We start from the raw sequence: 12,096 nt of genomic DNA, 5'->3' as shown, positions 1-12,096 counted from the left end.
AAATTACAGGGGCTCAAAGGTTTGTATGAAATTTTTTAAGACCGCGTAACTTTAAAACCGAATATTTGAACAGAAATCTGGAAAACCACAGACATAGATATTAGTTTCTAGAATATGTCTGCAAAATTTCATAGACTTTGGTTGCTTAATATTCAAATGAAATTGGAACTACGATTGTATGAAACGAGTGGAAACGAGTGACGGAGAGAGCCCTCTTAAAATATGAAATAACCAGTTCCTATAGATTAAATAAAACGCCATTTTTTATTTATTTACGGGACCTAAGATTTTATTTAAACAAAATTTGTGATCTGAATTATTTTACACAAAAAAGATTTTTTTTATTGTATTCCGATTTCTGAGTGATCAATACTTTCAGTCGGCAATTACATAATATGTAAATCCTTATGATTATTATTTATTACATTATATCCAAAAGATTACATTACCTATTCAAAAATGATATTTCATTCGAAGATATTTTCGTAGATAAACCTACTTTTTCAAAATAATCACTTTGTAAAGAAAATATAAATATATTATTAATCCAATACCTACATACAATAATAATTCAGCCAGTATTCTTGGCACCATTCCACGCGGCCATTTTTTTACAGTAATTAGATAAGGCTAAGATAAGCTTTATTATTACATTTTCAATTAAAAAAATTCAAAATAATATGTTAGTCTGAAAAGAATATGGGCATGTTTTGTGCAAAAGACTTAAATAGTAAAGATTTTATTGTCATATTATTTACGTAAAGCCTATTGGAGCATGGTTTTATATTAGGTACATTTTTTTAAATAATTTAAGGCACTTGCCGCACCGCCGACGATTAGCGAGTGTGTAGTTGGGATAGTTTCGTCGCTGGGCTATGAGCGAGTGTGTGCGAGCATGGCAGGCGATTACTCGCGCTGGTAGCTCGGATAGGCGTCTGAAATATACTGATTCCTGTGCAAACTACGAGTGTTTTGACCTCTAAGAGAGTTGCTGAACGAGTTTTTTATAGAAGATAGAAGAGAGTTCTCGCACGATAATATGCACACTCAGATATCAACTATTAATATATTTATCACTTTTTCTGACACAGCATCATACATCGATTGTACGTTTCTTGAGCGAGAAAATTGTCGATAGCTAGTCGCTTCCTCGTCGGCGGTGGGACAAGTGTCTAAAGAAAGAAAAAAATATGATTAATCACCTATTCACATTTTGGTTTCACTGAAAAAATTAAGATATCACATGTAAAATAACTTAAAACAAAAAACGTTTTTTGTTTAAATAATAGCTTATTTTAATTAAATTATAATCTGGATATCAACATTTTTGGTCTTTTTTGTTTGGCCACTTTTAGTGGTGGTAATACAATTTTTTATTTTGAATGGTAGCTTTCATTTGTTTCCCAGTGCGTTAGTGTTGCCAGTGGTAATAAGTTTGCTTGTAGTGGTAGTTTTCAGATTTTTTTTCTGAAATCTTGTACATCATCGAGTAATTTTTTGTAAGCTTTTTGCAAGTTTCTAATCTGGCTCTATTTTTTGGATTTTTTCAATCGCGTGGTAATTTTCTCCTGGCTTGTATTTGTTTGGTCGCTGTTCAGTGTTGTCAGTGGAATTTAACTCGCAGTGGTAGCATATCGAGATAGCTCTGGCAACACCATCCCGACCGCCTGAAAAAAATTTACGACCTATTATTAGCGTGATAACAACACCGCCCCAAAATATGTGGAACAAGTATGGAAGGGAGTATGGATAGGTTAATTTAGGATTTTGTCTTCTGTACGTGTAAATGGAAAAAACCGACCAAGTGAGAGTCAGACTTGCGCACTGATGGTTCCATACTACACAAGAGGTAAAACAATAAGAAGGGAGGGAGAGGAGAAGGGAGAGTGAGGGTGAGTGAATCTTACCTCGTTATCAGCCCTTTCATCATCGCTCTGGTACTGAACATCTAGTTCTGAGCTGTTGACGCTATTCTCCCAATCCTCCGAATCTTCAATCGAGGAACCGTCTATCTCTATGTCTGCTATAATCAAAAAAGATTAATAAGGTTTTCACTTGGATGTAGGGAAAAATAATTCGTTTGGGTTTTCGTTTGACAGCACAATATTGACATAGACAACTTGACTCTAGATTTATACCACAGATTATCTACAACTAGGCCTGTTTGTAACCTTTACAGTGTTGCTATTCAATTAAAATTCTACTGTTATAAATGATGTTTTTTTATTAACATACAAGTTAGCCCTTGACTGCAATCTCCTTCCTGGTGGTAAATGATGATACAGTCTAAGATGGAAGCAGGTTAACCTGGAAGGGATATGGCAATTTTCATTAAACCTATACTCCTTTGATTTTTACATGGTTTTTGTTTATGTGCATTAGAATAGCATAGATTTTTATTCAAATAAACTTTTTCAAGTGCTTTTGAATCGTCAAATAATTTACCAGTGGTTCGGAATGCCGTTCCTACCGAGAAGAACCAGCAAGAAACTCGGCGGTTGCTCTTATATTATATTCTTGAAGATATCTAAATACCTATCATCAGAGGGTCGGCGTGTCTGGGCGCGGGCACTGCGGGTAGTCTAAGAGCTGTGGCGTTGGCTGCTAGCGCTTGAGCGGCGTGGCCTCGACTGCTTGATGAAGGAGTTAGCTCTTGGACTACGACTGAGGGGATTTCCTCCGTGTAGCGTACTAGGGAATGTTCCTATAAATAAATAATGTCATCATCATCATCATCACGATCAACCCATTGCCGGTCCACTACTGAGCACAGGGCTCTTCTTAGAATGAGAAGGGTTTGGCCATAGTCCTTGCTGTGGCCAAATGTGGATTGGCAGACTTCACAATCTTTTGAGAGGAGAGCTCTCAAAATGCAAGTTTCCTCACAAGGTTTTCCTTCACCATTAAATCAAGAGACATTTAATTGCTTAAAACACAACTCTGAAAATTAGATTGAAATCTATAGACTTATTATTAGAGTGCACTTTGCTTAGACTTAAGTTTCAGTTAAAACGAGACAGATTTATGCCAGCGGTATAATGCTGTCTCATTTTAACAGTGTCTTAAGTCTGAACAAAATCAAAGTGTGCTCTATAGATCTCAGCCTTATAAGCTGTGCATGCCCGGGATCAATCCCCTGTCTCCGAATAGGATTCCGACATCTTAACCACAGGGTTAACCACTATTAAAAAACAATCAATTAATAAGTTAATACTGACCGGGTGTGGAAGTTCACAGATCGGGTTATGTCTAAGGTCGATCATTTCTAGTGCCATTGTTGGTATCACGTCGAAACCATCTGGTAGACATGTTATCTGAAATAAGTAGCCATATATATCTTAATACTTGAATCTGTTAATAGGCATATTGGCATATTGCTTATGTCAAAAAGAAAGCTAAAAAAATGTAAGATTTAAAAAAAATATATATATCTCAACTAGATTATACCTGGAATTTTGTTTTCAATCGAGTTTCAGATTTTAAACATCCCATGGGAATATTTGATTTTGTGGGATAAAAAAGTAGCTTATGTTAATTTCCAGGATAAGGTCAGGATACTTGAGTATAGACTACAGATGCAGGGAACTCCTTGAGACGGTTCTGTTTAATGTACAGTGTATTAAAGACTCCACATTTTGAGATGATGTGGCCTAAGATGGGACACTTTGCCTAGAAGACGCCTATTCATTCTTGTTTTAAAGATACCCGGATCGTAATAGGAAGAAAACACAGATCACAGTCAGGAATTATTATGTTTTGGTAATTCACTTGATTCGTGTAAAACTGTTTGGTAATTTTACCTGATTGTGGTTCAACTGAAGGTACATAAGTTCGGGACACTTGAGCAAGGATGCTGGGAACTCCTTGAGACGGTTCTGTTTAATGTTGCAGTGCACCAGAGACTCCATATTATCCATACAGGGTGGTAGAGATTCTATTTGGTTGTATTCTAGGGTCAGCCATCTATTAAAAATCAAAGAATAAGATTTTGAAAACTAAAACCCGACTGCGATCATTGTAATAAACGCTGAAATATTAGCGTAAAATTGTTTGTCTATTGCTTTGTATATTTTAATGTTATTGTACATTTATATTCATGAACTCAGAATTACTCCTCTTTCATTTGACACCCCACTCGATACAATAGCAAAAAAAATATTTTTGGATTTTCACTTTTATTTAACATTATGGATAACTCTCAGGCATGCCGGTTTAAAAATAAAATAGAATTATTTTTTAATTAAACTTTTACAAAAAAATTTAAATTGTCAAATGCGTCTATCTATCTACCACTGGTAAAGGATTAAATTACATAACTGAGAAACAACATCAATAATTTTTTTTTTTTTCATGGACTATAATTCAAAGAATAAAATATTTTGTTTCATAATTTCACTTTGTTTTCACTCACTCTCAACAGAATTTCTCTCTATCCATAAAAGTTAAGAAGTCATCAAATCACTCAAAACTCACCTCAACTTAGTAAGTACAGTCATTTCTTTAGGAATAGTTTTAAGCTCATTTCCACGGGCTCCGAAAGTATCTAGTTTCGATAACTTGCCAATTTCCTTTGGTATTTCCCTCAATCCTATCCTATTACACCAGAAAGCTTCCAAATTCTCCAAATCACCGATCTCTGGTATCAAAATATGCAAGGGATTATAACTTATATTTAGATTGATAAGATTCTTTAAGTTTCCGATTTCCGCGGGCAAAGAACTTATATTATTATAATCCAGGGTCAACGTAGTTAAGTTTAATAGCTGTGTTATCTGCACTGGCACACTTGTTATGTTATTTATGTGTAAATAAAGATGTTCAACTTCCAAACACGAGTAAAGTAGCGATGGTATTTCACTGATTTCGAAAGAATTTAAACTCAACCGGGACTTCTTTTTCGCGATAGCCTGTTCTATGACCGCCAGTATGTGGTTTTCACGGATGAATTTTAATATTGCACTCATTTTATTGTATTCTATTTTTGGTCACATCGCTATTGATGCGAATTTGCGTTTGAATGGAATAATGAAAATTCAAGTGACATAAATGACATTGACATTTGACAATCACCTGCTGATCATAAAAAATAATGTTGCCACTTTATGAATCAGAATTTCTACCATTTCAAATTAATTAAGAATTTTTAAATAGTATTTACCTACACAATTTTGATATAGAAAAGCCAATTATTATTGTTGGCTATATAATTAAATAAATGAAATCAATTTAATTTTAAATTAAATCATTTTTGAAGCGCATCAGAAGTTATTTTATCTACGTACGGAGAAACGTAAAAGCGTTATTGATTTTTTGGAGACGAACATGAGTTTAAATAAAATCGGCATTACTGAAAATAAACAACTTTGCCCTTTGTTTAAGATAAATTCAACATATAATATGCAAATAGTGGTTAAGTGTTCGTTTATAAAATAAAAAGATTTTTAAGATTGTTCTAAAAATGAGTTGCAGTAATACTAAGTTTGTGTTTTACACATTTGCTTTGATTTTGTGCTCTGTATGTGATTGTAAAGGTAAGGCAGTATGCATTAAGGTTTTTTAATTAACATTAATTATTCTTACGGCTTTATTAAGAAACTTTTATTACAGCATTTCAACAGAACAAAACTGCTCATCATATACGAAGAGCGAATGTAGACGACAGCTTTTTCAAGAATCAAAAGCTTGCCACATATCGTTCTTTTCAACCGATATCGGTTAATTATCATAAATCAAAATACCCAAAGGTTCAAGAACGGACTGACTATGATATTAACTCGTACGATACGGAGTATGGTGGGGTAGTTTCTAACTTTACGTCTTCCATTTATGATGATAATCCACCGCTATATCCGAATCCAGAAGTTATAGCAAGGAATAATCAAGGTACCTATTCACAAATCCCTATATTTTAGTAATTACTTATATTAGAGTCATAGTACCTATATTTTTGCTATCTTCTCTCCAAACAGATTATGAACTTGCCAGTGCTTTAAATTAAGACTCATCGCGAAGCAGAGTGCTCTTGTAGTGCTACTAAAATGTTTAGGTTTATTTCAAAATCTATAGTATCTGTAAGAGTGTGAATTTCGTTAGTTTGTATGTATGTGGAGAGTAATCTCTGGAACCACTGCACCTATTTCAAAAATTCTTTTGAATTACAACATGAAAAACATGATAATATGTTATGTATCTTCTAAATATATCTGTTATCCAGCCCAGGCGAAAACGGAGCGGGCTGCTATTATTTAATAAAATAAACTTACAGTACATAGTTAAGTGATATTTTTATTTCCAAGCGCAAGTTATCAAGTTTAATGAGAATAGGATACCGGAGCAAGACATGGAAGCCGCTGAGGAGTCATTTGCAGATGCCGATCTAAAAGAGCACAACATTATAGACAGTGTCACTTATGTATACGGATTTAATAATTGCCATGGCGTTAGAAACGAGTGGATGGTTTTGGTAAGTCAGATTATCGTCAATCAATATCAACATCCATTGCTAGACGTAGTTTTCTTGTAGAAACTTCCACACGTCATGGAATGATGGGCATAGGTATCTTGTAGAAACTTTCACACGGCATAATCTTGCGCCGCTGTCATTCAGCGTCTGCTGCAGATTCACTTGATAACCTCCTTCCACTCATTGAAGAGTCTGCCAATGCTGCGCTTGCCAAAGCGAGGTCAACGTAATTCTAGCAGTCTGGGAGTTGAGATCCTCTACGCTAAAAGTTGTACATCGACGCTTTTTGTTACAATATTCGTTTTTGGTGCTTGTTTAACTTAAACCACTATATCACTAGTTTTATATGCACTTTACTGTTTATAATGACTTAATTTATCTTTCAATACAGATATTTGTCACAAGTGGACTTGCAATAGCTTTGCCAGTGTCTGCAATAATCTGGCTGATGTGGAGTCAATATGCAGCTGAGTTCAGACGTAACAGCAAGCTCTATCCAATCGTAATCAACTTGTGCTGCTGTCTTATTGCTTGTACCATGATTTACATACAAGCTATTGTGGTAATAATAATGTTTAAATCTATAATAATGTATTTCTAATTTTATAAGCGTCTTTCAAAGACATTGCCCATCTAATTATAGGAACGAGGTAGATAGTAGATACATGAAAATTTTTGTACCTATTATTTGTAACTGCTAATCGTTTTGTGAAAACCCTCTGAAGTGTTTTTTCTACAAAATTTTCATTTTCTTCAAAACATAATTGGTGAAGAAAAACATGACCTGCAAATGATGGTAAGGGGAATTTCTGGGCTAGGTGAGTGCCGAAATACTGTGGATCTAATTTTCAATCACATGATAGAAAAATCATTTACCCAGCATTGAGCTGTCATAATATTAATTGCACTTCATAATATTAATTGGAGCATACACCCAGAGTTGGGACGGTTATAAATATGTTACTTTTGTGTATAGGGGGCGTCTTCACCCTCACAATGCGAAAGAATTGCACTGGTCCTGCATTATACGCACATATCTTGCGCAATGTGGATCGTTGCTTTGGCGGCTGCAGTCGCTGAGTATTGCGTGTGTGATACACTGTTACCTTTGAAATACAACTATTTGCTGGCCTATGGCATTCCAGGCATTGTTGTGATGGTGAGTTTTTAAAATAAGTATTTTTTCACTTAACTCTATTAAAGAATAGTCGAATTAGGTACCTTAATATTTTTTTACTAACCTAATCTTTAACTTATCAATCAAATTTACTTTACCCTGTTGTACTTTTACAGTTCAATTATGCATTATCAATGGAACATTACGAAATTAAGCATTACTGCTGGATGTCTATAGAAAAAGGGATGGTTATGGGTTTTATGGTACCGGCCATGATTCTGATCTTAATAAACACGGGAATCATTATCGTGGGCTTGCAAAGCGTAAATCAAAAGCAAACTGAAATGCTTACGGCCAAAATACAAGAACTAGTTGACCATCATATCGCTAACTGGCCCAGAAATGATAGGGTTGAAGACAATGCCAATGGCAGTTTGGAAAATATCGATAATATGTACACTCCTGCAAGTAGTCGGAAGAATACGGACAGCTCTGATACGTTGGAAAAGGAATACAACTATAATGACGATGATAACTACGTTAATATTGGAACGTCAAGCAATGATATTAATGAAGGAGGAAGAGAGGTAACTCATAATATATATTTTATTATCTCTGTCTTTTCTTTTCGTTCTCAGGAATTTTTTTAAGGCTGCGTTATAACTTATTTTTAACTTTTTTTGCTCTACTTTCACTTAATTTTTCTGCTTTGCAGCGTAGGTATGAGTTTCATCGAAAAGGTTATTATTGAAATACAGTAATTTTATAACATGAAATCACAATACGATTGTCAATTTTTAACACCCATTGAGAGTAATTTTTTTTAAATATAATCGTTTTTTCTGTCTGCTTATTATACTTAGTTACTATAATAATAAATATTTGTTATTGAGTGGGCCAGTCTTAGGTCTAACGAACGTAGATGAATAAAATTAATACAATGTACCGCCTTTATTGATTCACCTGAGATTTAATTCCAATACACAGAAAGATAATGTTGCCTCATAACAAAAATCTACCATTTTGGTAACTTTTGTAAGTCCATTATTTTTATTTCTAGGCCAGTGAACAGATGAAGGCTAATATGGATAAAGGTTTATTAAACATGCTATACATGGATAACTTATCGTGGAAATGGAGCTGGAATACGGAAGGCAATGAGTTGAAGACATATCTAAACCTATGCCTTGTTTTGGAGCCATTTTTCGCGATCAACTGGGTCATGGGAGTTGTCGCTATTGAAAACGCTGCTCATTGGTCGACGCCGACGATTTATTTGATACTGGTTGTATCTATGGTTAGTAATTAATTTTAGGAAGATCATCATCATCATCAACCCATCAGCGGCCCACTGAGAACGAGAGGGGTTTAGACTTTAGGCCATAGTCTTTTCCTCACAATGGTTTCCTTCGCCGTTATAACAAGAGATATTTAATTGCTTAAAGCGCATATTATAGGTAACGCCAAATAGTTTGAAGTTTAGGTAGAAAATCGTCCCTAATTAGTCCTAACACCTTTGTCCTACGGCTCATGGGATGATACATACCTACTCGTACAATAGATTCCATTCCATTCCATCAGCCTGTAAGCGTCCACTGCTGGACATAGTCTTTTCCAAGAGCGCGACACCATACACGGTCCTCCGCTTTCCTCATCCACCCGCTCCCTGCTACCTTCTTCAGGTCATCGGTCCAGCGGGCAGGAGGTCGTCCCACACTGCGCTTACCGGTACGCGGTCTCCACTCCAGAACACGTCTGCCCCAACGGCCAATACCAATCAATATATAATAGTCATAGCCATTTGACATAATGAATTGCATCAATAAAACTTTACAAACAAACTTAGTTTTGCATCCCCAAGTAAAACATATTCATTTTTGAGACGGCAGATTATATTAACTGTTTGTTTCATTCCAGTTTACGGAACCATCATTATATTTGCATTAAAAATCGTTCTGGTCAATAAATAAGTAGGTGTCCTTAGACTGATCACGTTTACCCTAAATAGAATTTATACAAAGCGCAGTTTTTTGCGCTTGGTTATCGCAGCTCGTCGATAAAAATAACTTATTTTAGTTTTTTTTTTTTTTATGTTATTTTTACCTAGTTTCGAAACAGGTTTTACAAAATAGTCATCTACTAGTTGTTCTAAGTGAAATAATTTCCTAAATATGTAACAACTAGTTACCTATTTTTGATTTTTAGGGTTCCGTACCTCAAAAGGAACAGCAGAACTCTTATAGAATCACTTTGTTGTCTGTCTGTCTGTCTGTCTATCTGTCCGTCTGCCATGTCCGTCAAGAAAACCTATATGATACTTCCCGTTGACCTAGAATCACGAAATCAAGTTTTCAAGAACATTCATTCCGTCGCGGTCGCCACTTCATTCAGCTTCACATATTCGTTTCGCTACGGAGGTCACCAGCTCCCTTCGCTCATCCCCTCCCCTCTTCGCTCCACTCAGCCTCTATATGACTTATTTCAGGATTCATAGAATACTTATTCTAATACTCCCTAAAGACATTCGAAAAGTGTACAGTAATAGCAAAACAAGTACTAGTTAATTAGTCTTATTTGAAGTTGCATCGTGGCGGTTGGAGTAGACCAAATACTAAAAAGGTACACGAGTGTGGATGAAATCTGGTTTTATACAGTTTGGAGTCATATGCCTCATGTTCAGATTGGACTACTTGTTTTGCGCGCAATAAACATTTATACCTGCATTTGAATTTGCAGCACATCTACTTTGCGGCCACAATTTGTACTACGTTACCGGTAATTTGCAATAAGACACCACCGGCGGCGCCGTGTTGTGAGGAGGTTGTTACAGAACCTACTCTCGCGCGAACAAGGTATTTTGATGTTTTAAATAATTATTATTTTAACACTGAAGCCTGTTCCTATCTGTACATGACGAAAAAGTGCAAAATACTGCGTTTTGGAACAAAAGATTTCCTTAGGTAGGGTGTCGTTTTTCACTGGGATAAATCAAGAAATTGGAGGAAAAAATGTATTTTTTTTAATATTTTGTTTGATAAAAAGTTTCGACAGATGCCCATATGTATGAATTCACTCAGAATAAAATTATCATCCCTATCGACGTACTGGACACGTTAAAAAGACAGGCTCATCACACTTCATACTATCACACTGTGTGTGTGTGTATGTTTGTTACTCCTTCACGCAAAAACTACTTGATGGATTTGGCTGAAATTTGGAATGGAGATAGATAATATCCTGGATTAGCACATAGGCTACTTTTTATCCCGAAAAATCAAAGAGTTCACGCGGGCGAAGTCGTGGGCAATCGGCTAGTATAAAATATTATGGTCCACACAAACATAGCCATTTTCAAACACATGCCGCCGTCTAATAGGCAATCTTCAAGCTGTAAAATATCTGTTGAAATTTATCAGCTGCACTGGTTATACGATGCACGAAACCTCTTTGCGGTAATTAGTAGTTTTAAAGCCTTTTAAAAACATTTTTTTTAAACACTTACAGGACCACTGATAGCATTCCACTTCTGGACCCCGGGATACAACAAGCCATCGTGACACCGGCACCAGCTGACACCATCAGCACGATCAGTATTTAAACCGGAAAAAAATTACCAATTGGTAATATTTGAGGAAATATTAAACTGGCAACACTCATCGTTTAGTTTCTGAACTCGAACGCCTTTCGGCGGCCATTGTTTTTTGGCGGTAATTCGAGTAAAAGGGAACTTTTCTTGGCGGTTTTTTGAGTGCAAACATAAATAGGCTTAAGATATCTTTCAGGTTATTGCGTATATGCTGTTTTATAAATAAACAAAACTGGAGGCAACAAGAAATATATTAAACTGACAATCCATCGTTTGGTTACTGAACGTGAATGCCACTAACCAACGGGGCGGTAGTCCGTGAAAAATCAATCTTTCAAATACCTACTGATTCATTATATTATCTCAACAATACGAGACAAGCACTTTCCATGATAACTTGTTATGGTTTTTGGCGCCAATTAAGGTAAAAAATGCGACAAAAATTTAAGTAGTTACTTAAATAATAAGCTAATATAGGTATACAGACTATAATGACACTCAAGCAAAATAAATGGTTCGGGAATTCCAGGGCAAACAGAGTTTCTACAGATTTGGGGAAGTTTGAACAATGTAAGTATGAATTAGATCAATAGACCTAAAGCGCAAGTATTTATACATGTTGAAAGGTCGGACAGGCTTGAAATGGGGAAATTAATATTTTCCCTATTTAAAGTTTAAACTGGCAAAAGTTAAGGACATCGCTCTATCACAGAAAAAAATCGCAGTGAGCGATGGACCTTACATTATTTAATTAATATTATAATAATACTATTTTTTCTTCAATACTAAGCTGCTAATTTTCAATCAAATAAAATGAAAAAAAAAAAAATTGTGCCCAGTAATTGGAATTGCTTAGGAATTAATAAAAAAAAAAACATTTTTAATAGTTAACTTTCTCGTTTGATCAATTCTATAGTGTGACCTATTTAA

At 35.3% G+C, this 12,096-nt stretch overlaps 2 protein-coding genes across 6 annotated transcripts; one reads left to right on the top strand and one right to left on the bottom strand.

Moving 5' to 3' along the window:
• Positions 1-1,012: 1,012 nt before the first annotated feature.
• LOC123878230 (leucine-rich repeat protein soc-2) lies at positions 1,013-5,046 on the bottom strand. 4 transcript variants are annotated; one of them, XM_045925376.1, is made up of 6 exons: positions 4,474-5,046; positions 3,801-3,963; positions 3,219-3,314; positions 2,536-2,704; positions 1,908-2,020; positions 1,013-1,685 (listed from the first exon to the last, which is right to left on the bottom strand). In XM_045925376.1, exons 1-6 carry the CDS (start codon positions 4,962-4,964, stop codon positions 1,614-1,616), a joined length of 1,104 nt encoding a protein of 367 aa, XP_045781332.1. In that variant the 5' UTR covers positions 4,965-5,046; the 3' UTR covers positions 1,013-1,613. The 4 variants fall into 4 exon arrangements, with proteins under 4 accessions (XP_045781332.1, XP_045781335.1, XP_045781331.1 ...); XM_045925379.1 differs by having other exon boundaries at positions 1,013-1,667; XM_045925375.1 differs by having other exon boundaries at positions 1,908-2,023; positions 4,474-5,045.
• A 158-nt stretch (positions 5,047-5,204) lies between these two features.
• LOC123878225 lies at positions 5,205-11,182 on the top strand. Of its 2 annotated transcripts, none has more exons than XM_045925365.1 (9): positions 5,205-5,531; positions 5,593-5,883; positions 6,297-6,463; positions 6,855-7,025; positions 7,440-7,622; positions 7,757-8,167; positions 8,641-8,877; positions 10,317-10,432; positions 11,085-11,182. In XM_045925365.1, the coding sequence occupies exons 1-9, from the start codon at positions 5,459-5,461 to the stop codon at positions 11,176-11,178; spliced, it is 1,743 nt and encodes a 580-aa protein (XP_045781321.1). In that variant the 5' UTR covers positions 5,205-5,458; the 3' UTR covers positions 11,179-11,182. The 2 variants fall into 2 exon arrangements, with proteins under 2 accessions (XP_045781321.1, XP_045781322.1); XM_045925366.1 differs by having other exon boundaries at positions 5,207-5,531; positions 5,608-5,883.
• The last annotated feature ends 914 nt before the right edge of the window (positions 11,183-12,096 follow it).

Source organism: Maniola jurtina, chromosome 25 (genome assembly GCF_905333055.1).
Source record: "Maniola jurtina chromosome 25, ilManJurt1.1, whole genome shotgun sequence".
NCBI lineage: Eukaryota > Metazoa > Arthropoda > Insecta > Lepidoptera > Nymphalidae > Maniola > Maniola jurtina.
The sequence above is the reverse complement of the archived record's forward strand: the minus strand, read 5'-3'. Positions and strand labels throughout refer to the sequence as shown.